Source organism: Pseudonaja textilis, chromosome 5, assembly GCF_049901715.1.
Source record: "Pseudonaja textilis isolate UNSWEBS1 chromosome 5, rPseTex1.2, whole genome shotgun sequence".
NCBI classification, from domain to species: domain Eukaryota; kingdom Metazoa; phylum Chordata; class Lepidosauria; order Squamata; family Elapidae; genus Pseudonaja; species Pseudonaja textilis.
Genome location: NC_141994.1, coordinates 23265295 through 23291349, shown reverse-complemented (window position 1 = coordinate 23291349; position 26055 = coordinate 23265295). Strand labels below are relative to the sequence as shown.

Below are 26055 nucleotides of genomic sequence, written 5' to 3'. Positions count from 1 at the left end.
ACCTTGGAGGTCTTCTTGTCTAACCTCCTGTTTGGGCAGGAACTCACGGAGGCCTCCTATGTATTGCACCATACCCTGCAACTATGCTATCAGATCTGATGGGACAGATCATCATAATTAGCATCAAAGAATAGCCTTCTTTAAATTATTTGAGCTATTGGTAATGTTAATTACTATCTGATATGCTCTTTGATACACTGAGCGCTATGCTAAAAAGTTTAAAGTCTTCATCATTATTAGCATTGCCTGAAGCTTAAGAGAGCGCAAAATATTGTGAGGTTCCTTGGTGCTCTCTGAGTTGGGTAGTTTTCTTGCAGATGTTTCATGATCCAGCTAGATAACAGCATCAGTGCTAGAAGGGAGTGGGGTTTGCCTTCATTTGAGCACCCCACTCCCTTCTAGCACTGATGATGTTACCAAGTTGGGTCATGAAACGTCTGCAAGAAAACAAGCCAGCTCAGAGAGTACCAAGGACCCCACCCTTCAAAACCCTGAGCTACAAATACTATCTTCTATCAGTAGTATAAAATATCATCACCTGTGACTGTATTCTGTGCATTTGGGAGGAAGGTCATTGATATCTTCAATAAATATGAAAATTACAATTTCATCAATTAGTCTACGAGGAGGGTTATCCTCAACACGAATGGTCAAAGAAATATTAGGATGGGTTCTGATGGGGGAAGCATCACGATTTAGCCGACCGGCCACCATGACTGTACCTGTCACTAAAACAGAAATAAGTTGTAAGAGTTTCCACAGGCATAGCTTTTGATTACGACAGAAACCATTTTTATTTATTTGTATTTCTCTTGTATTGTTTTTACAAATAACTCAAGGCGACAAATATGCCCAACACACCTTCCTCCTCCTATTTTCCCCACAAAATCCATCCTTTGACATGGATTGGGCTGAAAAGAAACTGGCCCAAAGTCACCCAGCTGGCTTTCATGCCTAAGGAGGGACTAGAACTCACCATCTCCTGGTGATTGGCCCAAAGTCACCCAGTTGGCTTTCATGGATAAAGCAGGACTAGAACTCACAGTCTCCTGGTGATTTGCCCAAAGTCACCCAGCAGGCGTTCATGCCCAAGGTGGGACTATAACTCACCAATTCCTGGTGATTTGCCCAAAATCACCCAGCAGGTGTTCATGCCCAAGGTGGGACTATAACTCACCGATTCCTGGTGATTGGCCCAAAGTCACCCAGCTGGCTTTCACGGCTTTTAATTTTGCTTAATGAGACCTGTGCTGTCCAGCCAGTGTATAGGAATTGGATAGTTAGGTAGCAATTGTGAGCTGTCCCCTTAAGAAAACGCATCATGGTAAATGTAGTTAAAGGTATCCTGGGAAATATAGTTCATGTCACGTGGCCACATCTGTAATCCTGATTGGTCACTAATTTGACCCTCAATGGGTCAGGGAGTTTTATTCACTTTTGCCTGAACTCCCTAACTCATGGCAGTTGCTTTCTACCGCTACAAGATGGGTTAGGAGATAACCATCTTTTACTACAAGGCAGATATGCAAAGGATTGGTCAATAAAGAAGAACTTCATCACAAATGTGAGTTATGAGGATACCTGATGAACCAATAAATGTACTTTGTTATGGACGTTTTGTTGAGTTATCTATCTGCCGCTGCACAGCTTAAAATTCCACTCCTGTGCAGAAGACAGAAAAAGACCGTTTCTCATTGAAATCCTTTCGAATTGGACATTCGTAACAATGGATGGCCGCGGGGAAGAATATCAGCAAAGTCGAGATGGTGAAAGATGATCAAAGCTCTATTCTTTCTTGGATTTGACCTCTAGGTCATGGCTGCCATTTTGATTTATTTTTTTGACCCCTCTGGCTGTCTCTGTTTATATCATTGCAAAAAAATAAATAAATGTGGGAAGCAGCAAAATCATAATTACCACCAAGGGTAACAACGACTGGAATGAGACTCCATGCTCCACGTAATGCATCAGGCTGAGGCACCCCATGTTCTGCTTAAAAACCCAAACGGGCGAGCCAGCATTGCGGTTGTTGAGCAAGGCAATCACTTGGGTGCCTCTCTTAATGACTGCAATGAATTATGACCATAATTCCAAGCTTAATTGTGGTTGTGAATTGAGGACAGCTCATATAGCATTCTCCTGGATTCCCTTCAAATCTGATTAAATTCCTTACTTGGATTGATGGAGAATTTAGGGATTGCTTCAGTAACTCCCATGCTGTAGCGAAGGCTGTGAATAAAATCTTCCCCATCGGGATCCTTGGCTGTTATATTGGCTACAAACATTCCGACTGGTGCTTCCTCACGAATCTTGTAAACCTTCTCTTTCCTAGAATAGAAATTACACAGAACACTTGGATGTGTTTGATCAGCTATCTCTTATAACCCTTAAAATATAACTAATACAAGGAAGGGTTACAATGTCAAAGCAAAAATTAATTACATGGCGTCCTCGGGGCTCAATAAGTTTGGCAATTTTCTTGCAGGTGTTTCATTACCAAACTAGGTTACATCATCAGTGTTGGAAGGAAGTGGGGTTTGCTCTTAAGATGCACTGATGATGTTACGCACTTTGGTAATGAAACATCTGCAAGAAAACTACCAACCTCGGAGAGCACCAAGGACCCTATAGTTTAAATCTGAGCTACAAATATTTTTGATCAGTAATTAATTATATTTAATATATCCAGCACTGGAACGTATCCTGCTTCAAAAAGTTGTTGTTGTTGTTGTTGTTGTTGTTGTTCTTCTTCTTCTTCTTCTTCTTCTTCTTCTTCTTCTTCTTCTTCTTCTTCTTCTTCTTCTTCTTCTTCTTCTTCTTCTTCTTCTTCTTCTTCTTCTTCTTCTTCTTCCTCTTCCTCTTCTTCTTCTTCTTCTTCTTCTTCTTCCCCCTCTTCTTCTTCCTCCTCTTTCTCTTCCTCTTCTCCTCCTCTTTCTTCTCCTCCTCTTTATGAGAAGTAACAGAAACCTCTGGATGCAAACAGGAAACTCAAGGTGAAAACTGCAATCTCAAGATTGAAAATCAAGAATTTTTCATTTACACTATCAAAGAGTAGAAATTAATCAAGGAGAGAAGCAACCTAGAAATAAGGATAAATTTCCTGTCAGTTAGAACAATTCATCAGTGGAACAACTTGTCTCCAGAAGTTGCGAATGCTCCGACACTGGAGGTTTTTAAGAAGAGATTGGATAACCATTTTTGTCTGAAATAGTATTGGATTTCCTGCCTGAGCAGGGGTTGGACTGGAAGACCTCCAAAGTCCCTTCAACTCTGGTATTCTCTTACTCTGTTCATGCAACTCTGGCCATCATCTAACTTTTTTGACCCCTCACAGATATCCATACATGTAAAAGTAAGCAAGTACTCCTAGTTTTCCTCATGACATAAAACGGAGCAATTTATAGCTGATTAAGAACCGATCTGAAAGCACCTTTGTGTTGTCAATTGTCACACCTAAATAGAAAAACATTGATGCAGCTGGGACTTTTCTACTTACGTGATGAAGTAAGGAGCCTCATCATTCACATTAATGATATTGACCAGTATGGTCCTCTTAACGCTAGCACCAATGCTGTCTGTTATGGTAACGTTTAATGTATAGCTGTCAAAACAAAAGACAAAATATGCAATGTGTACCTGTCAAATCAAAATAAAACACAAAGTATTCAATGTATAGCTACCAAAACAAAATAAATGCAATACAAATAATACAATGCAATATAAATAAATACAAATAACACAATACAATATAGATAAATACAAACCCAATAGATGAAGGATTTCTCCAGTGGTTAAACCTTGTTTAAAAGACCATCATTTCCTGATTTCTGGATCATCAGTAGGATCTTACCTCGGTAGATCTTTCTCAAAGTCAAATTGCTTCGAAGTAGAAATGGTTCCAGTTGCAGAAATTGTAAAGAAGGTGGAATCGGAACTCAGGGTAAACTGGAAGAAGTAATCAGAGGAAAGGGGATCATTTGTAAGGAACCCGATTTGAAGCGTTCGCGACCCGAGTTTCCACTGTACTGAATTTTCATTGACTAGATTCTTGTGTGTAGGCCTGGACAATGCAAACTTTCTGAACTGCAACTTAACATACGGTCTTGATCCTTGCAACTGACAAGCAAAACCAACAATAACACTTCCCACTAAAACCTAGAAACATTCTGGTGCAGTAGTTAAGGTGTTGAGCTAGAAATCAGGAACCAATAAGTTCTAGTCCTTTCTTATGAAAGCCAGGCTGGTGATTTTGGGCCAATCACACACACACACACACACACACACACACACACACACACACACACACACACACACACACACAGAGTCTCTCTCTCCCACTCCCTCTCCCTCTTTCCCTCCAAGTTTCCAAATCTTTCTTTGCTTAGGACATTTCATTGTAGAAATGCATCTCTCTCTCTCTCTCTCTCTCTCTCTCCCTCCCTCCCTCTCTCTCTCTCCATCCTTCCCTCCCTTCCCCCTACCTCTGTCACTCTCTCTCCCACTTCCCAGGATTGTTTTGGAGAAAGTAAGCGGTAAGATTATTAGGTATGTTCATTGCCTTGAGTTGACCAAAAATATCAGCTGCCACCTTGTGCTGGCTTGTGCTTCGCTGCTGTGCAATGACAGACTGCCATGAACTGTGGGGACGGGGGAAGGAAGAGGGAAGTGCTTGGGGAAACAAAAGTAAGTGCTTTGTGCCTTCTCGAGAGGTTGCTTCAAGGTCAGCCAACATAGAAGGAAGGGGCCGCATACCAAGCTGCACTTGGACTGACCTTTATGAAAAACATCTTGCCTGAACCTGATTGGTTACCCTGGGATTGGCAAAGAGATACAGTAAAGGAGGGGAAAGTTAGAATTTAGGGATTTTGGCGCAAGATTCTCAGTTCTGGCTTTGCACTACTGTGATACACTTGATCTCTAATAAATTATACCTTTCTCAATAAATGGAGCCAAGGATTGTTTCCATTTGGAGAGGTTTATGTTGCGGCAGGCCCGACAATTTAATAATTAATAAATTAATAAAGCTGCAGGGTAAACATTCCATTGTCCTGGCTCTTTGATTTCACAATGCTTTGACAAATTGCTTTCGAAGGCTTGGCTGTCACAATGGCGATATAATAAATTGTGCACATAAGCCTTTTGTTAAAGGAACGTTTCTGAGGACTGAATTCAGCAGAGAATGATTGCCAGGGATGTTAATATTAGTTCAATTTTACTCACCTCAACTTTTTCTGGGGATGTCGTTTCAGGATCTCCAGCGTGAATTTGATAAATGTTTCCTGGTGGTGTGTTTTCCAAGATGTAGATTATGACGGCTATACAGATAAAAGTAATATGCATTAATTTAAAGGCATTAAAACTAGTCTATAAAGATGAGGGACGCGGTGGCTCGGTGGCTAAGACACTGAGCTTGTCAATCACAAAGGGGGCAGTTTGGTGGTTTGAACCCCTAGCTCCCATTACTTGTCCCAGCTTCTGCCAACCTAGCAGTTCGAATCACTGCAGATGCTAAGTGAATAATATGGTTGTTAAGTGAATCTGGCTTCATCAGAAGGTCTCAAAAGGGGATCCTGTGACCTCGGGATAGTGGAACTGTCATAAATATGAGTCATTTGCTAAGCATCTGAATTTTTGATCACGTGACTATGAGGATACTGCGACAGTCATAGGTTTAAGAGACAGACGTAAATCACTTTTTAAAAACAGAGGTTTTTTTTTTTCAGTTTGGAACGGTCACAAAACAAACGGTTGTAAACCGAGGATGGCAAAACCTGGTTTCAAACCAAGTCAGGGTCTTACTTTGATTTGCCAAGTTGCCTTGAAACACCGGAGGTTCATTGATGTCTCTCACTTGGACAGTCAGAATCTGTAGTTCCGTGGCTCCTGCAGAATCAGCAACGAGGATCTGCAAATCAAAGGCGTGCGGCATCGTTTCATAATCTAGAATGGGGTCCCCTGTAGTAACCACCTGAAACGATAAACCAAAGATGAGTTAGGAAGGATACAATTGAGATCAAATGAGGTACTAATACCACTCTATAAAGCCTTAGTAAGGCCACACCTAGACTACTGCATCCAGTTTTGGTCAACACAGTATAAAAAAGATGCTGAGACTCTAGAAAAAGTGCAGAGAAGAGCAACCAGGATGGTTAGGGGACTGGAGACATATGAAGAACGGTTGCAGGAACTGGGCATGGCTAGTCTAGTGAAGAGAAGGACCAGGAGGACAGCCTTCCAATATATGAGGGGCTGCCACAGAGAGGAGGAGGGGGTCAAGCTATTTTCTAAAGCGACTGTAGGCCAGACAAGGAATAATGGATGGAAACTGAACAAGGAGAGATTCAACCTGGTAATTAAGGAGAAACTTTCTGACAGTGAGAACAGTCAACCAGTTGAACAGAAGTTGTCTTCGGAAGTTGTGGGAGCGCCATCACTTGAGACCTTCAAGAAGAGATTGGACTGCCATCTGTCAGAAATGGTGTAGGGTCAGGGGTTGGACTACTAGATGACCTACAAGGTCCCTTCCAACTGATGATCTGTTATCTGAGTTAGGAGCAAGTATCAGATGCGGGGATCCAGGTGTACACGGTGTTGAAATCAGTGGGTTCAAACTAGGGCACTTCCATTGTAGCATGGTCCCTGCTTCCGAAGGCCTGCGAAGTATTTGGAAATCAACTTGTAATTGTCCTGAAATGCAGAGGACATGCAGGAAATGCCAGGAGCCAATCGGCACACACTTTCCAGGTGATCCATCGAAGAATGCAGAAAGTATCATCCAATCGGTGTCTTCTTCCCTGACCAATTACAGTTACTGGAATAACAAACCGTCTTCAGATTAGACCATAGAATAATACGGTTGGAAGGGACCTTGGAGGTCTTCCAATCCAACTTCCTGCCCTTGCCCTATACCAGTGGCGGGTAACCTTTTTGGCTCCAAGTGCATCCCCAAAATGCAATATTTGTGGGCATGTGCACGTGCCCCGCCCCCATGCATGTACATGCGACCCCCCCCATGCCCTCCGCACATGCATGTGTGACCCCTCCATTCCTGCGTATGCACATGTGACCCGCCGTGTGCTCCCTCCCCCATGCATGCATGGCAGAGACCCAAAGACCAGCTGGCCAGTGGGAGGAGCACATGTACATGTGTGGCGGAGAAGAGCTGGGGCAATGGCTTACGTACCCAGAGAGAGGGCTCTGCGTGCCACCTCTGGCACGTGTGCCATAGGTTTGCCACCACAGCCCTATAGCATTCTGGACAAATGGTTTTCTTAAAAACCTCCAGTGATCGATCACCCACAACTTCTGGTGGCAAGATGTTCCACTGATTAATTGTTCTAACTTGAGGAAATTTCTCCTTAGGTCTAGGTTGCTCCTCTCCTTGGTTAGCTTCCATCTGTTGCTTCTTGTCCTGCCTTCAGGTGCTTTGGAAAATAGGCTGACCCCCTCCTCTCTGTAGTACCTAATGATTCTCGACTCTTGACGAATGTATCTTTTCTTTTATGTATACTGAGAATATTTACACCAAGACAAATTCCTTGTGTGTCCAATCACACTTGGCTAATAAAGAATTCTATTCTATTCTATTCTATTCTATTCTATTCTATTCTATTCTATTCTATTCTATTCTATTCTATTCTATTCTATTCTGTTCTAATTCCATTCCATTCCATTCCATTCTAGTAGCCCCTTAAATACTGGAAGACTGCTACCATGTCACCCAATGGTAGGATTCAAATATTTTTGCCACCGGTTCGGTGGGCGTGGCTTGGTGGGTGCTCTTTGTGCATGTGCACACACTTTGCATGCACATGTGCGCCAAACACACACCTTGCACAGGCACAGAGGTGTTCTAACTTGCCTCCAGCAAGCCTGCACGATTCCAGCAGCTGCCGCGTGGCATTATTCTGTGCCTCACAAAGCAGCTGCGCTTCAAATTCAGTGGATAAAAGTGCATATGAGAACCCAGGTGGGCAGGTGGGCCCAACAGCAGAGCGGTGGAGAGAACTGGTTTGGTCTCCACTGCTCATCGCTGCTACCGGCTCGCCAGAACCAGGCTGAACCGATTGAATACCACCACTGATGTTATCCCAAGCCAGGGTTGGGCTGCTGGGGGTTTCCAGGGGTTTGGGAGAGCCCCTAGCTAAGTTTCTGTGCAGTTTGGAGAACCCCCAAATCAGGGGTGGGACTCTACCAGTTTGCACCTATTCGCTAGAACCGGTTGTTAACATTCTAAGCAGTTCGGAGAACCGACTTTAGAAGAAATTACTGGCCTAATCCTGTACGGAAGTTAGGAAGGAAACATTCTGGTGTTGCTTACAGAAACTGCCTCTCCGTTAACCCTTATTACAGTTTTGGCAGGACTAGACTTCCTGTCTCAGGAACTTCTCTGGAGGTTTTTTTCCCCTCCTTTGCTGGTACTTTGCTTGTGTGGAGTGACCATTCAAAGTTACAATGGCACTGAAAAAAGTGAGTTATGACCCTTTTTCACACTTTTGACTGTTGCAGCATCCCCACAGTCATGAGAGGTCGGGCAAGGAGAAGCATGCCTCAATGTGAGTGATATTGAGTTGGCCACGCCCAGCCAGTCACATGACCACCAAGCCACGCCCACCAACTAAGCCATGCCCACAGAACCGGTTGTTAAAAAAATTGAATCCCAACCCTGCCCCAAATTCCACTCCTCCCACTCTAATGGGAGGGGGGCCAAAGAGAGATTTTATACTTTAACTATATGGGTTTGTGCGAGAAACAGCTAGATCAGTTTGCCTTCATTTGGGCCAAAATGATGTCCTCAATGAAGCTTTGCATTAAGAGATTGGATCGTCTCAGTCATGCTAGCTTTGGTTGGGTTCCTCAGTTGGATCTTCAACATTAAACCAGATCCTATTACCTGTATCTGTTTCTTGTTTCCAGCCACAGCTTCTGCTTTTAAATAAAGACGTACCTGGTATTGGAGTAGAGATACAGTGTTGATCCGGAAGGCTTTCGTGAGTGGATTTGAATTGATGATTAACGGATACTTAAATGGTATTGTAATGTTTGGCAACAGATGTGGCGTTAGGTTGACCCGGAAAGTATGTACCACGATACCAGAAGGTGAATTTTCTGTAATATTGCCCGTGGCGGGTAAATCAGAAAAGCTGAGAGTTTCTCCCCCTGTAGAGTGTGGACAAGAAAAACGGGTGTAACCTCACCCATTAAGAAGAAACAACAGTGTTTACAGAGGTGTCTGATGGGGTGGTAGCAGAGGTGGTATTCAGCCGGTTCTGATCAGTTCTGGAGAACCAGTAGCGGAAATTTTGAGTAATTCAGAGAACTGGAAAATCCCACCTCTGACTGGCCCTGCCAACCCCATCTCTTCTCTGCCTCCCATTGAATCCCAGCTGATGGGCTGAGTCTTCTTTGGTTGCCCTGCACAGGAGAACGGAGCTGGAAAGCAGGTTAGTGGGGTGGGGAGGGAATGAGGATTTTAGCAGTATCCTTCCCCTGTCACACGTACCAAGCCATGCCCACAGAACCGGAAGTAAAAAAATTTGAATCCCACCATTGGATGGTAGATCAAAAAAATCAAGATGGTGGCTGCCATCAGGTAACCGAGGACCTGGCCCCGCCTTATGCACAAAAGGGGGCATGGCTTGATTACATAGCTAAAGCTAATATTTTGATCTTTTTTAAAAACATCTATAAATGCTTGGGCTGTTTCCTCTTCTATTCTATGTTTGGGTATCTATTGAGGTACAGGTAGTAGTCCTCTACTTACAATGCTTCATTCTATAACTGCCTGGTTTGGTTCTGCAACCTAACAAGACAGACACAGACTTCAGAGAGTAATTAGGACTGCAGAAAAAACAATGGCTACCAACCTGCCTTCAATCGAGGACCCAGAACTTATGACTTAGCATGCTCTCTACCTTTGGCCATTTACAGCATACCGCAATTATGACAGTCATGTTTTTCCTTAAACTCAGAAAAACTCTGTCTGTCTGTCTAGCCATCCATATCTATCTGCCTGTCTCTATCTATCAATCCATACTGTATGTATGTATACATGCATGTATGTATATCTCTATCTCTATCCATCCATTCACCCACCTATGTATAGCCCACCCAACCCACCTATGTATAGCCCGCCCACCCAACTATGTATGTAGTCTGTCTGTTTTTCTGTCTTTCTCTATCATCCATCCATCCATCTCTCTCTATATGTCTCTCTGTCTGTATCTATATATCTATATATATCTATGTATCTATCATCCATCCATCCATATCTACCTTCCTTCCTATCATCTATCACAGTATCTCTATCATCTGTCTATCTAATCTATCCTATATCTGTATCTGTCTGTCTGTCTCTCTACCAACCATATCAAAAAGAGGGCTGTGAAAATATTTACAGACCCCTCACATAAACTGTTTCAACTCCTACCCTCAAAACAACGCTATAGAGCCCTGTACACCAGAACAACTAGATACAAGGACAGTTTTTTCCTGAATGCCATCCCTCTGCTAAACAAATAATTCCCTCAACACTGTCCAGCTATTTATAAAGTCTGCAATTACTATTACTATTAATCTTCTCGTCACGCCTTATCACCTATCCCCTCCCACTTGTGACGGCATGACTGTAACTTTGTCTCTTGTATCCTTACGATTTTTATTGACTGTTTCCTATTGTGATTTGATTGCTGATTGTACCCTATGCCTATCATTAAGTGTTGTACTTGATGATTCTTGACTCTTGATGAATGTATCTCTTCTTTTATGTACACTGAGAGTATCTGCACCAACAAATTCCTTGTGTGTCCAATCACACTTGGCCAATAAAGAATTCTATTCTATTCTATTCTATTCTATTCTATTCTATTCTATTTAGTGACTGTTCGAAGTGACAGCGGCGCTGAAAATAGTGGCCTGTTTTTCACCACTTTTCACCTTCCTGTGATCCTGTGATTGAAATTCAGACGCTTGGTGACTGATTGATATTTATGATGGTCGCAGGCTCCCAGGATCACATAATCCCCTTTTGTGACCTTCTGTTGTGGTTCGCTGACAGCAAATGTGGACGGCTAAGGTCTTGGAGAACAAGGACTCAGATGAGGGGTCTGAGTTTGATGCAACAAAGTTTTTGCACTCAAGTCTTGTGGACATTCAGACTATCTTAGTTTGGAGACTTTTTGTGTTTGAAATATTTCTTGGCAACTTTTTCTAGTGTTCTTGGCAGCCTTGCACAACCTTGGCAAGGCTTATTCTTATCAGAGGCAATTAGTTTGAAACAGCCTTTTAACCGTGAAGGAACGGAATTTGTAAAGAATCATTAAAAGGTTTTGCTGTTACCTCCGTTTCATGTTTGCTTCCTTGGAACAAGATTTGGGTCAGAACACTTTCTGACAAGCCAAAGCAAGAAGGAAGCAAGATTCACTTAACAACCACATGACTAACTTAACGACTGCAGTGCTTTACAGTGGTGGCAAAGAAGGTTGTGCAATGGGGCAAAACTTAACTGTCTCACTTAGCAACATAAAGTTTGTGCTTAATTGTGGTTGTAAGTCCAGGACTATCTGTGTAACTCTTACAGCCAGGTGTAGATTCTCCAAAACTTCAGTTTACCTCAGCCAAATTTTCTCACTTGGTATCTTTTATATACTTACATTCTTTCCCCAGCTTCATGCTGTTAGATCTGGGAGGATGGTTCAAGAACAGAGGCAAGACTCAGATAGCAACAACAGCTCTTTATTAGTGACTTCAGATCTGAGCAAAATATCCCAGCCACAGCAGCCCCTTATATAGGGCTGGCTGTGGCTAGGCAGCCAATGAAGGCGATTTGAGTTTGCCGCTCTTGGCAGGGCCAATTGCGGCAGCCCATTTACTGGCCAATCGCATCAGTCTATGGCGACCAATCATGATCGGCTATTCGCGGGCCAATTAGAGTTGCAGGCTTTCGAGCCTGCTAGTCCGGAACACCCCTCCCCTCTCGGTTCCGTTTAAGGGGTGGAGTAATATAGTCTCACAGGTAGGCAGGTCTTTGCACCTGCCTACCTGACTTACGCAATTCCAATTGTCCATGTTCAAATTCGGGTTCAGATGGACTGTTTGCTGGATCTAGCAGGAACGGTGAACCGGTGCCATGGTTAGGGCTCTCCTCTGGTGCTCCCGGGGTGATAGAGTCCTCAGCTTCGTTGTTACTGCCATGGCTCCCTGGGCTCGCTAAACCTGCCTGGCTGCCGTTTCTTGGCGAAGCGTTCGACTGCCCAGGCTCAAATACAGCTGGTGAGTGTTGCAAGCTATGGTGTGGTGATCTCAGTGTTAGATCAGAATAAACAGGTGTTGGTTCTAATTCTGGGTTCACGGCTTCCCCTCCCCCCCGGTGTCAAAGTTAGGGTCAGGGGTGGAAGTTGTGGTTAGTCTGGAGCGTAGCTGGTCAATATGGCGTTTCCACGCTCTGCCATCAGTGGTGAGTAGACGGTAGGAGCGGGGACCCGTAACTTGAGTTACTTGAGTAGGAATCCAGAGGGGATCCCCAGAAATTTTTTTCGCACATACAAGGTCTCCTACCTTAAAGGCACGGTGCTTGCTGCTGGAACCCAGGGGCTTTTCCGGGGTGTAGGCAGGGTGCAAACGGTCTAGAGGTGATCTGAGTTTCCTGGCCATCAGGAGTTCAGCTGGGCTCTTGTTGGTCATGCTGTTTGGTGTGATGTGTTGTAGGAGCAGCATTCTAGTGACTTTGTTGTGGATGTTACCTTATTCCATTTTCTGCAGGGTTTTCTTTGTAAACTGAAGCATTCGTTCAGCCCTGCCATTCGCCGCAGGATGAGCCGGCGATGTGAGTGCGTGTTGGATGCCCCGTTCCGCTAAATACTGTTCAAAGGCTAAGGCAGTAAATTGGGGCCCATTGTCAGAGACCAGGACATCTGGTAACCCGTGTGTGGTGAAGAGTCTGTTCAGTTTTTTAATGACCGCCTCAGTAGTGGTTGCTTTCATTTTATTGACCTCAAGCCAGTTTGAGTAGGCATCAACAGTTATTAAGAAAGTGTGGCCTCTAGTAGGTCCCGCAAAGTCAATATGAATGCGAGACCAGGGACCCCTGGGTATTTCCCATTCTGCTGGTGGAGCTTATGGTGGGGCTGAGTTGTTTTCCTGGCACCTGTTACAAGAGGTGACCCAGGTTTCAATTTGTTTGTCCATACCTGGCCACCAGGCATAACTTCTTGCCAGCGCTTTCATACGCACGATGCCCGGGTGTCCATCGTGTAGCATTTGCAGGACTTTTTTTTGTAACTTAGTTGGTATAACAACTCAGTCTCCCCATAAAATGCACCCTCTTTGTGAAAAAAGTTCTGTTTGTCTGTTTTTAAATGGCTTAAATATTTCCTTAGGGTCGTAATCTGGCCATCCCGTCTCCACCCAGCCAAGAACTCGTGCCAAACAAGAGTCTCTTTTGGTTTCAAAGGCGATGTCCTGGGCTGTTAGTGGAGGTGAGGGCATTGTCTCTATTTGCAGTACTGGGAGCGTGGGAGCTGGGTCTTCCTGTGGCTCGGGTAGTGGCAAGCGGCTCAAGGCATCTGCGTGAGGAATAGATTTCCCCGGGTGATACTTTAATTGATAGTCGTAGGCAGCTAGAAATTCCGACCATTGCGTCATTCTGGGGGAGAGAATGTGTGGGGTAGGTTTGTTGCCTGCCAGAATGCCAAGTAGTGGCTTATGATCCGTGATAATAGAAAATGGTCTCCCATAAACATATTCATGAAACCTTTTAATTGCAGAGACAATAGCAAGGGCTTCCTTATCTAAGTGGCTATAGTTTCTTTCTGTTTTTGATAGAGTTCTTGAAAAAAATGCAATTGGTGCCTCTGAGCCGTTTGGTAGGACGTGGCTCAGGATGGCCCCCACCCCAAATGGTGAGGCATCACAAGTGACAGTCAAAGGGAGTGTCTCGTTATACTGAATTAGTACTGCATTAGAGGTAAGGAAGTCTTTTACTTGCTGGAAGGCGTGTTCCTCCCCAAATCCAGGATGCCCTTTTATCGAGTAGTCTATGAAGGGGCTCAGCAACAGTCGCCTTCTGGGGTAGGAAGATGTTATAAAAGTTAATAAGTCCCAGGAAGGCTTGGAGGTCAGTTTTGTTTTTGGGTCTTGGGGCATTTTTGATAGCTGCCAATTTCTTTTCTGTGGGGTGGATTCCTTACTTGTCAAGGAGGTAGCCAAGAAACTCCACCCTTTCTGTGCAAAGCTAGCATTTTTCCTTCTTAACCTTGAGGCCAGCATCTTTGAACCTTTGTAGGACTGTTCTGAGGCGTTTCTCTAATTGACTTTTTGTGGGTGCTGCTATTAATACGTCATCAAAATAGGGCACGACCCCTTTTATCCCTTGTAATAGTCTCTCCATCAGGCTTTAAAAGATGCCTGGGGCTACGCTTACACCAAACTGGAACCTGTTGCATTTGAATGCACCACGATGTGTGACTATAGTTTGGGCTTCTGCAGTCTCGGGATCAACTGGCAGCTGTTGATACGCTTGGACCAGATCTAATTTTGCGAATATTTTGCCACCCCCAAGTGAATGCAGGAGATGTTGAACAATTGGTACTGGGTAGGCGCTCTGCTGTAGCGCGTGATTGAGGGTGGACTTCTAGTCACCGCAGATTCTTATGGACCCGTCAGGCTTTATGGGGGTGACAATTGGTGTCTCCCATCGGGCGTGGTCAATGGGTTCTAACACGCCTTGTGCAATTAATTTGTCCAGTTGCTCATCAATTTTGGATTTGAGAGCAAAGGGAACTCGGCGTGGCTTTAGGTGAATGGGTGCAATGTCGGGGCGAAGATTAAACGAAATAGGGGACCCCTTGTACTTGCCTAGGCTTTCATTGAACACTTCTCAGAAGTCGTGGACGAGGGCCGCCTCCCAGTCATCGTCTTCAGTATGATGGATGCCAGCCATTCCGATTCCTAATGGCGCGAACCACCGAAGGCCCAATAGACTTGGCTGGTCTCTGTCTACGATGGTGAGTGGTAGAATTGCATTATGTCCCTTGAAAGAGACCTGGAAATGGCGGGTACCTGCGACTGGAATCCGGTTGCCTTGATAGTCTTTCAGTATGAGTCTCTGACTGCTGAGGTCTTGGCGTCGGATGTTGGGAATCAGCTGCTTGAGTGTTTTCCAGGATACCATGGATAATGATGACCCAGAGTCGACTTCCATGATGCACAGTTTGTTTTCAATGGTGACCTTTACTCGGATTTTTTTAGTGTCAAGTGATGAAGCGTGGCCGATGGTGATGGTTTGATGAGCCTCCTCTCGTCTGGGTGTGCCATTAAACCTTCGGGGTCTGCTGTACTGGTTCCACTGGTTGCTAGGGCGGTCGCTCTGTGTGGTGGAGTTGCCATCATTCCTCTTTGGGTTGCTCCCTCTCCGTCTGGGGCTGGAATTTCTCTTGTTTCTGCATACCTTTGCGATGTGCCCTCATTTCTTGCAAAAACGACACATGGCGTCTAAAAATCTGCATTCGGATCGAGGATGGTTTCCCCCGCATCCGGCGCATTGGTAGTTGGATTTACGACCCCGCTAGTCCCGTTGCTCACGTTCTGACCGGAGTCTGTGGAATTCTTCCTCGTCGCTGTCTGAGGATGACTCGACATCTTCATTATGGGTGGTCGATGTGTACTTGTCTGAAGGTCTCCCAGCATCGTTGGTGGGTTGGTGGTTGGTTCCGCTGGTTCAACGCATTCGTGCTGCTGATTTACGAGTGGCTTCAGCTGCGGTGGCGTCTGCTATGGCATCTGCAAGCGAGATGTCTCCCTTGGCCATGATCTTGCTCTGGATGGTTGGGTCTCTGAGGCCAAGGACGATGCGGTCTCTCATGGCTTCCTCGAGATTGGCGAAGCCACATAAACCGCCCAGGTTCCTCAGGTCTGCCACAAAATCCCCAACGCTCTCACCTTCACACTGGTCCCTCTGGTAGAACTCGTGTCTGCGAATGAGAGTTGGTATAGCTGGGGCGTAATGGTTGCACAGGATGGGAGCAAGGGTGTCCCAATCCATGGTTTTAACCTCAGCTGGCTTCGCTAAGGCTTTAGCCATCTTAAAAACGGCTGGCCCACATTGGGTTAGAAAAACGGCTCATTTCTTGCTGGGAGTGGCATCTTTGAGGTTGTTGGACTCCAGGAACATTTGAAATCTGTCCATATATGAGTCCCAGTCCTCGCTAGCTGGATCGAATGGGGCGGGTGGCATAGCGCTGCTGGCCATGTCGCCGTCGTTGCGCTCTGTCAGCCACGTGCTCCTTCAGCTAGTTCAAATCAATAGACTTCGTTGCCTCCGCATCCCATCCTCGTCGCCAGTGTTAGATCTGGGAGGATGGTTCAAGAATGGTGGCAAGACTCAGATAGTCACTTTATTAGTGACTTCAGATCTGAGCAAAATATCCCAGCCGCAGCAGCCCCTTATAGAGGGCTGGCTGCGGCTAGGCAGCCAATGAAGGCGATTTGAGTTTGCCGCTCTTGGCAGGGCCAATCACGGCAGCCCGTTTACTGGCCAATCGCATCAGTCTATGGCGACCAATCACGATCAGCTATTCGCGGGCCAATCAGAGTTGCAGGCTTTCAAGCCTGCTAGTCCGGAACACATGCCTTCCAGGAAATTTGGAAAGCTCCCATCAGCCTCAGAAAGGATGACTAGCAGGCCAACATATCTGAAGGGCATTGGATTAATAGTAAGACAATTACTTTTAAACCTTTGCTGTTATTATAGATGTTATAACTCATGAGGAAGGCTGGAATAAAACTGAACAATGCCCCAAACACAGCTTAGTAATGGTGGCCCTTGAGGGAAGTTAAATTCTCATATGAGGAGATGGGAACAACGGTGATATCTGAGCTCATTTTCAAGACAAACGTTTAAATTGTAGTCGCTCACTATTCCGAAGAAAGCATTTTTTAAAATATATATATGTTGCAGGTATACTCCTACACACATAGGTGTGTAGGAGAAGAAGTGGTAGAACTTGGTAGTGGTGGAGTCAAAAGAGATATCAGCTTAGAATCTCTATGTAGCCACAAGTGAACCTATTCCTTTCCTTTCCTTCATTCCTTCCTTCCCTTCCCTTCCTCCTTTCCTTTCCTCGTTTCCTTTCCTTCCTTTCCTTTCCTTTCCTTTCTTTTTCCACCTATCTTGTTATCAAGCCACCCTGGGCATCTTACAGCATAATAAAAACAACAATATGAAACAATAAATATGTTAAATGAATAAACATTTCATATATTAAATAAATCCACTATATAGGATGTAAAGGAAAGCTGTAAGGTCACTCAGGAACAAACCATTTTAATGACCCTGTTGACACAGAGACTCACGCTAGAGAGTAAATCACATTATTGATCTGTATTCAGATGTCATTTATTAGCTTATCCCAGAACAAACCATGGGTTTCATATGATTCCTGGAGTGGTAAAGGTTGAATGACTAGAATTCATCCAGCTGGGATGATACTGTCTGAAAAATTGGAACCACAGATCCTGAAAAATTGGAACCTGTTGGGAATTCTAGAAGGGATGGCCCCGCCCATTTGCTTTTCATCCAATAGGAAGGCTGCTCTTTTTCCCTTTTAATTTTATATGCTGCCCAGACTGGCAGCTGACCAAATAAACTCTTAAAGCAATTTACAGTGAATCACTAAACACAATTATAATTGCAATAAATACTTAAGTTCCATAGCCAATAGACATAAAATAAAATTAGATGAGTCTAAGTAGAAAGCCAATTAATACGAGATATCAGTCAATTAGCCATAAAAGTTTTTTCTGAAATGGAAATGCTTTTGTTGGCTTGCTAAAAAAAAATTTTTTTAAAGTACAAGATGGATGAGATAATTTTTATTGCATTATATTGATTTTCCCTGTTTCATGGTGCCCATATGAAGTCTTTATTGGAATCGGAATGTCTATAAAACTGAAGTCTTAGGATAAAAAGCAAGGGCATATCCAATAAGAAAAATACAACCAATCCTTCTCTAGAGCTGCACCTGTCAAATTCCAAGCACTAAAGAAAGGAAAGTTTAGATTTCACTGGGCATAAAGGATCCTTGGTGCAGAGTTATGTTGGGCTAACTAAAACATATTGGTTGCTGGGATTTAAACTAGAAGACTAAAGATCAATTCATACAATGTCTTGTTCTTAAGCATAAGAATGTATTGAATATGTATCCAAAATCCCTTAAATTAATTTATATAAATTAATTATGTCATCCCTGTTAACAGACCTCGGGTATGCTCCATTTTGAAAATTAAGAATACGGTTGAATTGTAAGGGATCTTATCTACATTGATTGAAAATGGGCTTATTTATGTCTTATGTCTCTGTCCCGATGCAAGAAATTACAGGGTCCTTAAAAAGACATTTAAAAATGTCTCATATTCTTGTTTGATTGGTTTGTTTCTAAGTTATGTTATTGTTTTGATTGTAATCTGTGCATAAAAGAGTTACTCGTGCCAGTTGATAAATTGTTGAAATATCTACATAAATTCACTTTCAAAAACCCTCACAAGGGGACTCTATCAGAATAACTCGGTGTAGCAGTTACTAAAAAACTAAAACTATTCTAAGAGATTATTAAGTAGAACAAATATCCGTACTTAAGATGGATAAAAGTGATCTCTTACCAGATATTTGTACTAGTAAAACCATGAAGCAAAGATAGACCCCATCTGGTGTCTTTCCAAAAAGGCATCCCTCCATGATAAACAGATTTTGAGATTGTTGTCTCAAGATTATTGCGACTCCATCGATCGTTGCCTCAAGACTATTGCGGTTCCACTGATAGGTGTTGTGCTCCTTATCAGGCTGCATGAACGACAATCCAACAAAGCTTTGGAGGTAACCAAGGAGTTTCTAAAACACACGCCTGTTTACTTTTCCATGAGTAGTTTAGTGATAGCAATCTGATATGAAGTTCAGGAAACTCATAGAGCAGAAGGGACAGCAAAAGAGGAATTCACAAACAAACACACACACACACACAAACCGAGGCTAGATTTGTTGATCTTAGTTAACTTCTCTAACTAGAACACCTCCAAGGTCCCTTCCTACTCTGCTATTCTATTCTATTCTATTCTATTCTATTCTATTCTATTCTATTTTTTATTCTAATTCTATTCTAATTCTATGTTCTATTTTCTATTCTAATTCTAATTCTATTCTAATTCTATTTTCTATTCTAATTCTAATTCTATTCTAGTCTTTCTATTCTATTCTAATTCTATTTTCTATTCTAATTCTATTTTCAATTCTAATTCTATTCTAATTCTATTTTCTATTCTAATTCTAATTCTAGTCTAGTCTATTTTCTATTCTATTCTATTTTTTATTCTAATTCTATTCTAATTCTATTTTCTATTCTAATTCTATTCTATTCTATTTTCTATTCTAATTCTATTCTATTCTATTTTCTATTCTAATTCTATTCTATTTTCTATTCTAATTCTATTCTATTTTCTATTCTAATTCTAATCTAATTCTATTTTCTATTCTAATAGAATACTTTATAGAATAGAAGAATACTTGATTGGCCAAGTGCGATTGGACACACAAGAAATTTGTCTTGGTGTAAATACTTTCAGTATACATAAAAGAAAAGATACATTCATCAAGAGTATAAAAAGAATGTTTTGAGTTGAGTTCAGGGCTGCTGCCATAGCTACTTCTTGCTGGACTCAGCTATGTCAGTGGACCTCATGGCAATGGGTTATTGATATAAGTTGTGTTATGATGGCTGTTCACGTTCCAAATTGCTCATGAAATAAACCTCTGAATCTTAAAGTAAGAATTGTGATTTTTTTTGTATTTCCTGTTTTTTTAATGGGAATATTTTTTCTGACAGACCCGTGCACTTTTGGGTGGGAGGGGTCATTGTTAGGAATACAAATCCCAGATGGGAATTTGTCCCAAACCTCCAATTTGTATGATTGTGAAATAAAGCAGTGGTATGCCTCCACCAGGGAAATAGAACAGAATACTTTATTGGCCAGGTATGATTGGACACACAAGGAATTTGTCTTTGGTGTAAATACTCTCAGTATACATAAAAGAAAAGACACATTTGTCAGAAGTCGAGAATCATAAGGTACAACACTTAATGATAGTCATAGGGTACAATAAGCAATCAAATCATACTAGGAAACATAATATGTAAATATAAATCAATATAAATTGTAAGTCACTTTGTCACTTGTATAGACAAAGTTGTACACTCATACAGTCACAAGTGGGAGAGGATGGGTGATAAGGAGTGATGACAAGATTAACAGTAATAGTAATATTTCTATTCTAATTCTATTTTCTACTCTATTCTAATTCTAATTCTAATCTGACATTTTCAAGATAGAAATGCCAAAGGAAATAGAGTATTCTTACAAGCTGGGATAATATATGCCTCAGCTAAAAGAGCTTTTTAGAATTACTGATGGCTGATGTATGAGGCTATGGTTTTATGATTATTTAATGGTTAGTAATCATAAAATATTACAATTGATATAAGTATTGTTTTATTGTGTCTTATGTTGCCGCTGTGGGAGGCTTAAGCGTCTGGCCGACTGAAGCAGTATAAAAGCATCTGTTCACAATAAACAAACAAATATTAGAAATCAACAGGATGAAATAAAAGTAATAATTCGGAGTGTGTTAAGTTTTGAAATCTTCACACAATCGTAGGATCATTTGACTCCTCCCTGGCTATTTGATATTTTGAGAATGAGTTTGAGATAGGCGGTAAATTTCATTTGAATTACGCAGATATTTTTCCCTCAAAATATTTATTTATCCAATGTAAATGCCACTCATCTTATGGTTTGGGGTGACACTGAGCTGCTTACAACTTAATAAAATATAGAAATAAAAAAAAGTATTATAAATATAAAAACAGATGAAAATTACAAGAGATTAAAACAACCTAAAAATGAAAGTAGAAGTAAAAACAGTCAAAAGGAGAAATAAACGGCCATAATTATCTGTTCTGTAAAATCTGCTCCAATCACGTGGAATTCTATAGAAAACACAGTGCAGAATAGTAAAAATTGCTTTCTCAGTCTTCACATGAACATCTTTACTCAGAGGTGGGGCTGCTATTATAAGTAGTCCTCAATTTATGACCACAATGGAGTCCAAATTTTATGTTGCTAAGAGAGACATTGGTTAAGTGAGTTTCACCCCATTTTACGACCTTTCTTGCCACAGTTGTTCAGTGAATCACTGAAGTTGTTAAATTAGTAACATGGTTGTTAATTTGAATCTGGCTTCCCCATTGATTAGGAAAAAGTTATTCCCTTCTCTTATTCTATTCTATTCTATTCTATTCTATTCTATTCTATTCTATTCTATTCTATTCTATTCTATTCTATACTTTATTCTATTCTATTTCTAATTCTATATATTCCATTCCATATTTCTATTCTATTCTATATTCTATTCTATTTCGAATTCTATGCTACTCCATATTTTCTATTCTATTCTATTTCTATTCCATTTCTAATTCTATGTTATTCTATCCTTATCCTTATCATCCTTATCCTTATCCTATTCTACTCTACTCTTATCCTACCCTACCCTACCCTACCTTACCCTACCCTATTCTACTGTATGGTAAATCATGGGGGAACATCTGATCTAGTCATAAAGTAATTGAATAGGATCAGGAAGAGCCAGACTCAATCCTTAACAAAAACTCATTTTAGTATAAGCATGTGATGACAAGCCAAAACTTGAAAGAAACAGGGCATTTTGTTTCTGCATATTATTTATTTCATATAAAACCTCAACAGTTTGAAAAAGAGCCTATGAGAAGTAGACTCATTCTAGGAAAGGTTGAGCATGTGGTGGCGCAGTGGTTAGAATGCAGCACTGAAGGCTACTTTTATTTATTTATTTATTTATTTTATTTTGTCAAGCGATTATTAGATAACAGGTATAAGTATAAACATGATTATGAATACATGAAATGGATACGAATAAGAAAAAAGAAACAATAGGACAGGGATTGTAGGCACGTTGGTGCGCTTATGCACGCCCCCTACAGACCTCTTAGGAAAGGGGTGAGGTCAACAGTAGACAGTCTAAGGTTAAAGTTTTTGGGGTTTGGGGAAAAAAACCACAGAGTCAGGTAGAATATTCCAGACATTGACCACTCTGTTGCTGAAGTCGTATTTCCTGCAATCAAGTTTGGTGCGGTTTACCTTGAGTTTGTATCTATTGTCTGCTCTTGTATTGTTGTGGTTGAAGCTGAAGTATTTATTGACAGGTAGGACATTGCAATATATAATTTTATGTACTATACTTAGATCAAACTGAAGGCAGCGTAGTTCTAGGTTGCTTAGGTCTAAAATTTCAAGTCTGGTGGCATAAGGTATTCTGCTACGAGTAGAGGAGTGGAGAACTCTTCTTGTGAAATATTTCTGGACTTTCTCAATTGTATTAATATCCGATATGTAATGTGGATTCCAGACTGATGAGCTGTATTCAAGTATTGGTCTAGCAAACATTTTGTATGCTCTAGTTAGTAGAGTTATATTACTGGAGAAAAAGCTACGCAGGATTAGGTTTACAACTCTTAATGCCTTTTTGGCTATGTAGTTACAGTGGGCTCTGGCACTTAGATCATTTGATCCGCTGACTGCTGGCAATTTGGCGGTTCAATTCCCACCAGGCTCAAAGTTGACTCAGCCTTCCATCCATCCGAGATGGGTCAAATGAGGACCCAGATTGTTGGAGCCAAGAGGCTGACTCTTACTGCTTTGAGAAGGCTGTAAAGCACTGTGAAGCAGTATATAAGTTTCAATGCTATTGAATGTGTGTGTGTGTGTGTGTGTGTACATATACATATATACACATTCAAAGAGAGGGAGAGAGAGAATACCGTTCTAGAATATAAAGCAAACAGTGCAAAAAGAATACACTCTATACACCTAGCAGGTGAGTATTTGCAGCAGCTTCATGCATTAACAGATTTGAGCAAGGATCCACACTAAAAAAGGTCATTGCTGGCATAACATCAAAGAAATAATATTTCGGGTATATTTAGTCTTCAAGCATATTTACTTGCAAAGAAGACTCCATTCTCAATGCCTATCGGTCTGCTGTTCCCTTAGAGTGACATGTGAGAAATGGAAAAATAGCTTATTGGACGATCAGAGTCCATAGATCTCAGAATGGTAATAGCCCCCCCACCCCAAAGCTACATGAACGAAACATGAGCTACATGAATTAATGAAAAAGTTTTAGATCAAGGGGCTTCAAACTTGACAGCTTTAAGACTTGTGGACTTCAACACCCAGAATTCCTCCTCCAGTCATATTAGCTCAGGAATTCTGGGAGTTGAAGACCACAAGTCTTAAACTGGCCAAGTTTGAAGACCCCTGTTTTAGATAGGAAGATTTCAAAGTGCATCAGAACTATTTGTAATTCTGCTGAGCTATTGCTGTGAAATGGGATTTTGCAAAGTACCTAGGTTTGAAAACTGCAAGAAATAAGGAATTGAAAGTAGCTGATGGATAGAGGTTTGAGGTGTACACATGGGTATATGTGGAGACGAGCTGTCAGTAAGAAAGAACAAGGAAATAAGTTGTGAAATTGTGTGGAGAAAAGTATAAAAAGAATGTTTTGAGTTGAGTTCAGGGCTGCTGCCATAGCTACTCCTTGCTGGACTCAGCTATGTCAGTGGACCTCATGGCAATGGGTTATTGATATAAGTTGTGTTATGATGGCTGTTCACGTTCCAAATTGCTCATGAAATAAACCTCTGAATCTTAAAGTAAGAATTGTGATTTTTTTTGTATTTCCTGTTTTTTTAATGGGAATATTTTTTCAGACAGACCCGTGCACTTTTGGGTGGGAGGGGTCATTGTTAGGAATACAAATCCCAGATGGGAATTTGTCCCAAACCTCCAATTTGTATGATTGTGAAATAAAGCAGTGATATGCCTCCACCAGGGAAATAGAACAGAATACTTTATTGGCCAGGTATGATTGGACACACAAGGAATTTGTCTTTGGTGTAAATACTCTCAGTATACATAAAAGAAAAGACACATTTGTCAGAAGTCGAGAATCATAAGGTACAACACTTAATGATAGTCATAGGGTACAATAAGCAATCAATCATACTAGGAAACAGTCAATATAAATTGTAAGTATACAAGCGGCAAAGTTACAGTCATACAGTCACAAGTGGGAGGGGATGGGTGATAAGGAGTGATGAGTAGATTAATAGTAAAAGTAATGCAGACTTTGTAAATAGTTGGACAGTGTTGAGGGAATTATTTGTTTAGCAGAGTGATGGCTTTTGGGAAAAAACTGTTCTTGTGTCTAGTTGTTCTGGTGTGTATTGCTCCTCACCAAATTCCCCGATTCTTAGATTTAGGAAATATTGCCACCTAGTGCCACAAGGTCTGACTGTTTCATTTTGATTAAACATTATATAGCAATAATAATGCACTCTTGACTTTTTGTGTTTCTAAAAATGAGATTATCTTTCAATGAAATAGTCTCTCTCTCTCCCCTTTGGGTGAAATAACTTGATTTTAAGCAAAACACAACAGAATGATGACTGATAGCAAATGGCTACTTTCTGATGTATATTTCAACCACGGCTTTTAAAAATTTAAGGGGCCCACAGGATGTGAACTGCATGTGCCGTGAACTTAAACAAATCATTGCTACATGTTTTGTAGATATTACACATCTACTTAAAACATTATAATCTGATTTTCAGCCAAACGGAAGGAAGAAATATTTGATCCAAAGCACTCTTATCATCATCTTTTAATGACCCCATAATCCCTTGTGGGGTGAAGTCTGAGTAACTGAATGGAGCTGAGCGATTACTGGCCGGATGCCCTTCCTGTCACCAATGCAGGGTTATATCCAAAGCATCCTTATGAATTCCACTGGATGCAATAATAGAGCTACATAATAAGAATGTTAATTGAGGAGTTAATTTCTACCTAGTGTCTTGAAGATATTGTAGTAATTAGGTTATTAATAGACTTGAATAAATATGGCAAGATAGCAATACATTCTTTTCAATTTATTTAACAAAAACAGCAACGTATGCAAAAATTGTAAACAATTATCCTACAGGCAGGAAAATATTTTATGTATTACTTGGCAATATGGTGATATACACACATTAGTTTATCAAATGATGCATATTGTTTTTTATGAATTCATTGACACGGTACACTGCTCTGTGAAAAACAAAGAGTTTTTTCATGCATGTGTCCGTAGAAATAAGGACGAGTCGAGTCAGAAACATTGCTGGAATCTAAACATCAAGTCTAAAATATATATTTAATCAATTGATTGCCAATTTATTTTGTGATGCTCCAATTGTATCATTCCTTGGAAGGTAAGATGCAACATTATAGTTTATCTGAAAACTTGTAGGCTGGATTGCAGGGTGTTTTATCATCTGATCACAGCAAGGAGCTAGAGAAGATACTCATATCTGAATAAATGCACCTTGCACCGAAGTAATTCAATTACGTTCCTTTTATAGAAGAAATATTATGGGAAACGATTAATAGGTTTAAGGGAAAAATGCATACAAAGTTCTGAAAATGATAACTAACGGCGAAAGGGAGAAAGGCTGGGCTGGCATAATTTACTAAAGCAAAATTAACTTTAACCATATTCTAGCTCACCCAATTTGGCAAGAGGTCAGGGATGGTGGAGGTTGGATTGTTCACTAAGAACACCTATGTGATAGCTGAGTCAAGACTGGCCTCACCCTTCCCCTCCCTGTCACTCCTCGCCTGGCCTGAGAAGGTAAGGGTGATGGCAGGGGATGGAGACTCACTCCATATTCCAGAGCAGGAGGTGACTGGGTGGAGTGAGCGACGTCGAGTTGGCCACACCCATCCAGTCACACCGGTTATTAAATTATTGGCTCCCAATGTTTTATTTTCTGTGGGAAACGGGTCTAAATGGCTCTTTTGAGTGTTTAAAGTTGCTGACCCCTGGGCCAGTGTATGCCATAACTTGACTGAAATGAGATATTAAGGAATAGGTATTAA

General features: G+C 41.5%; 1 protein-coding gene across 1 annotated transcript in view; it reads right to left on the bottom strand.

The window, feature by feature from the left end:
* The window catches only part of CDHR3 (cadherin related family member 3), a 43147-nt gene extending 24305 nt beyond the window's left edge, over window positions 1-18842 (bottom strand). The window contains exons 1-8 of the mRNA XM_087935515.1: window positions 18655-18842; window positions 8948-9159; window positions 5800-5968; window positions 5221-5315; window positions 3851-3945; window positions 3497-3601; window positions 2174-2328; window positions 539-728 (exon numbers count right to left, since the gene is read on the bottom strand). Coding sequence (XP_087791641.1) covers window positions 539-728; window positions 2174-2328; window positions 3497-3601; window positions 3851-3945; window positions 5221-5315; window positions 5800-5968; window positions 8948-9159; window positions 18655-18841 — 1208 coding nt within the window. The 5' untranslated portion in view covers window position 18842. The remainder of the gene's footprint in view (window positions 1-538; window positions 729-2173; window positions 2329-3496; window positions 3602-3850; window positions 3946-5220; window positions 5316-5799; window positions 5969-8947; window positions 9160-18654) is intronic.
* Window positions 18843-26055: the final 7213 nt, after the last annotated feature.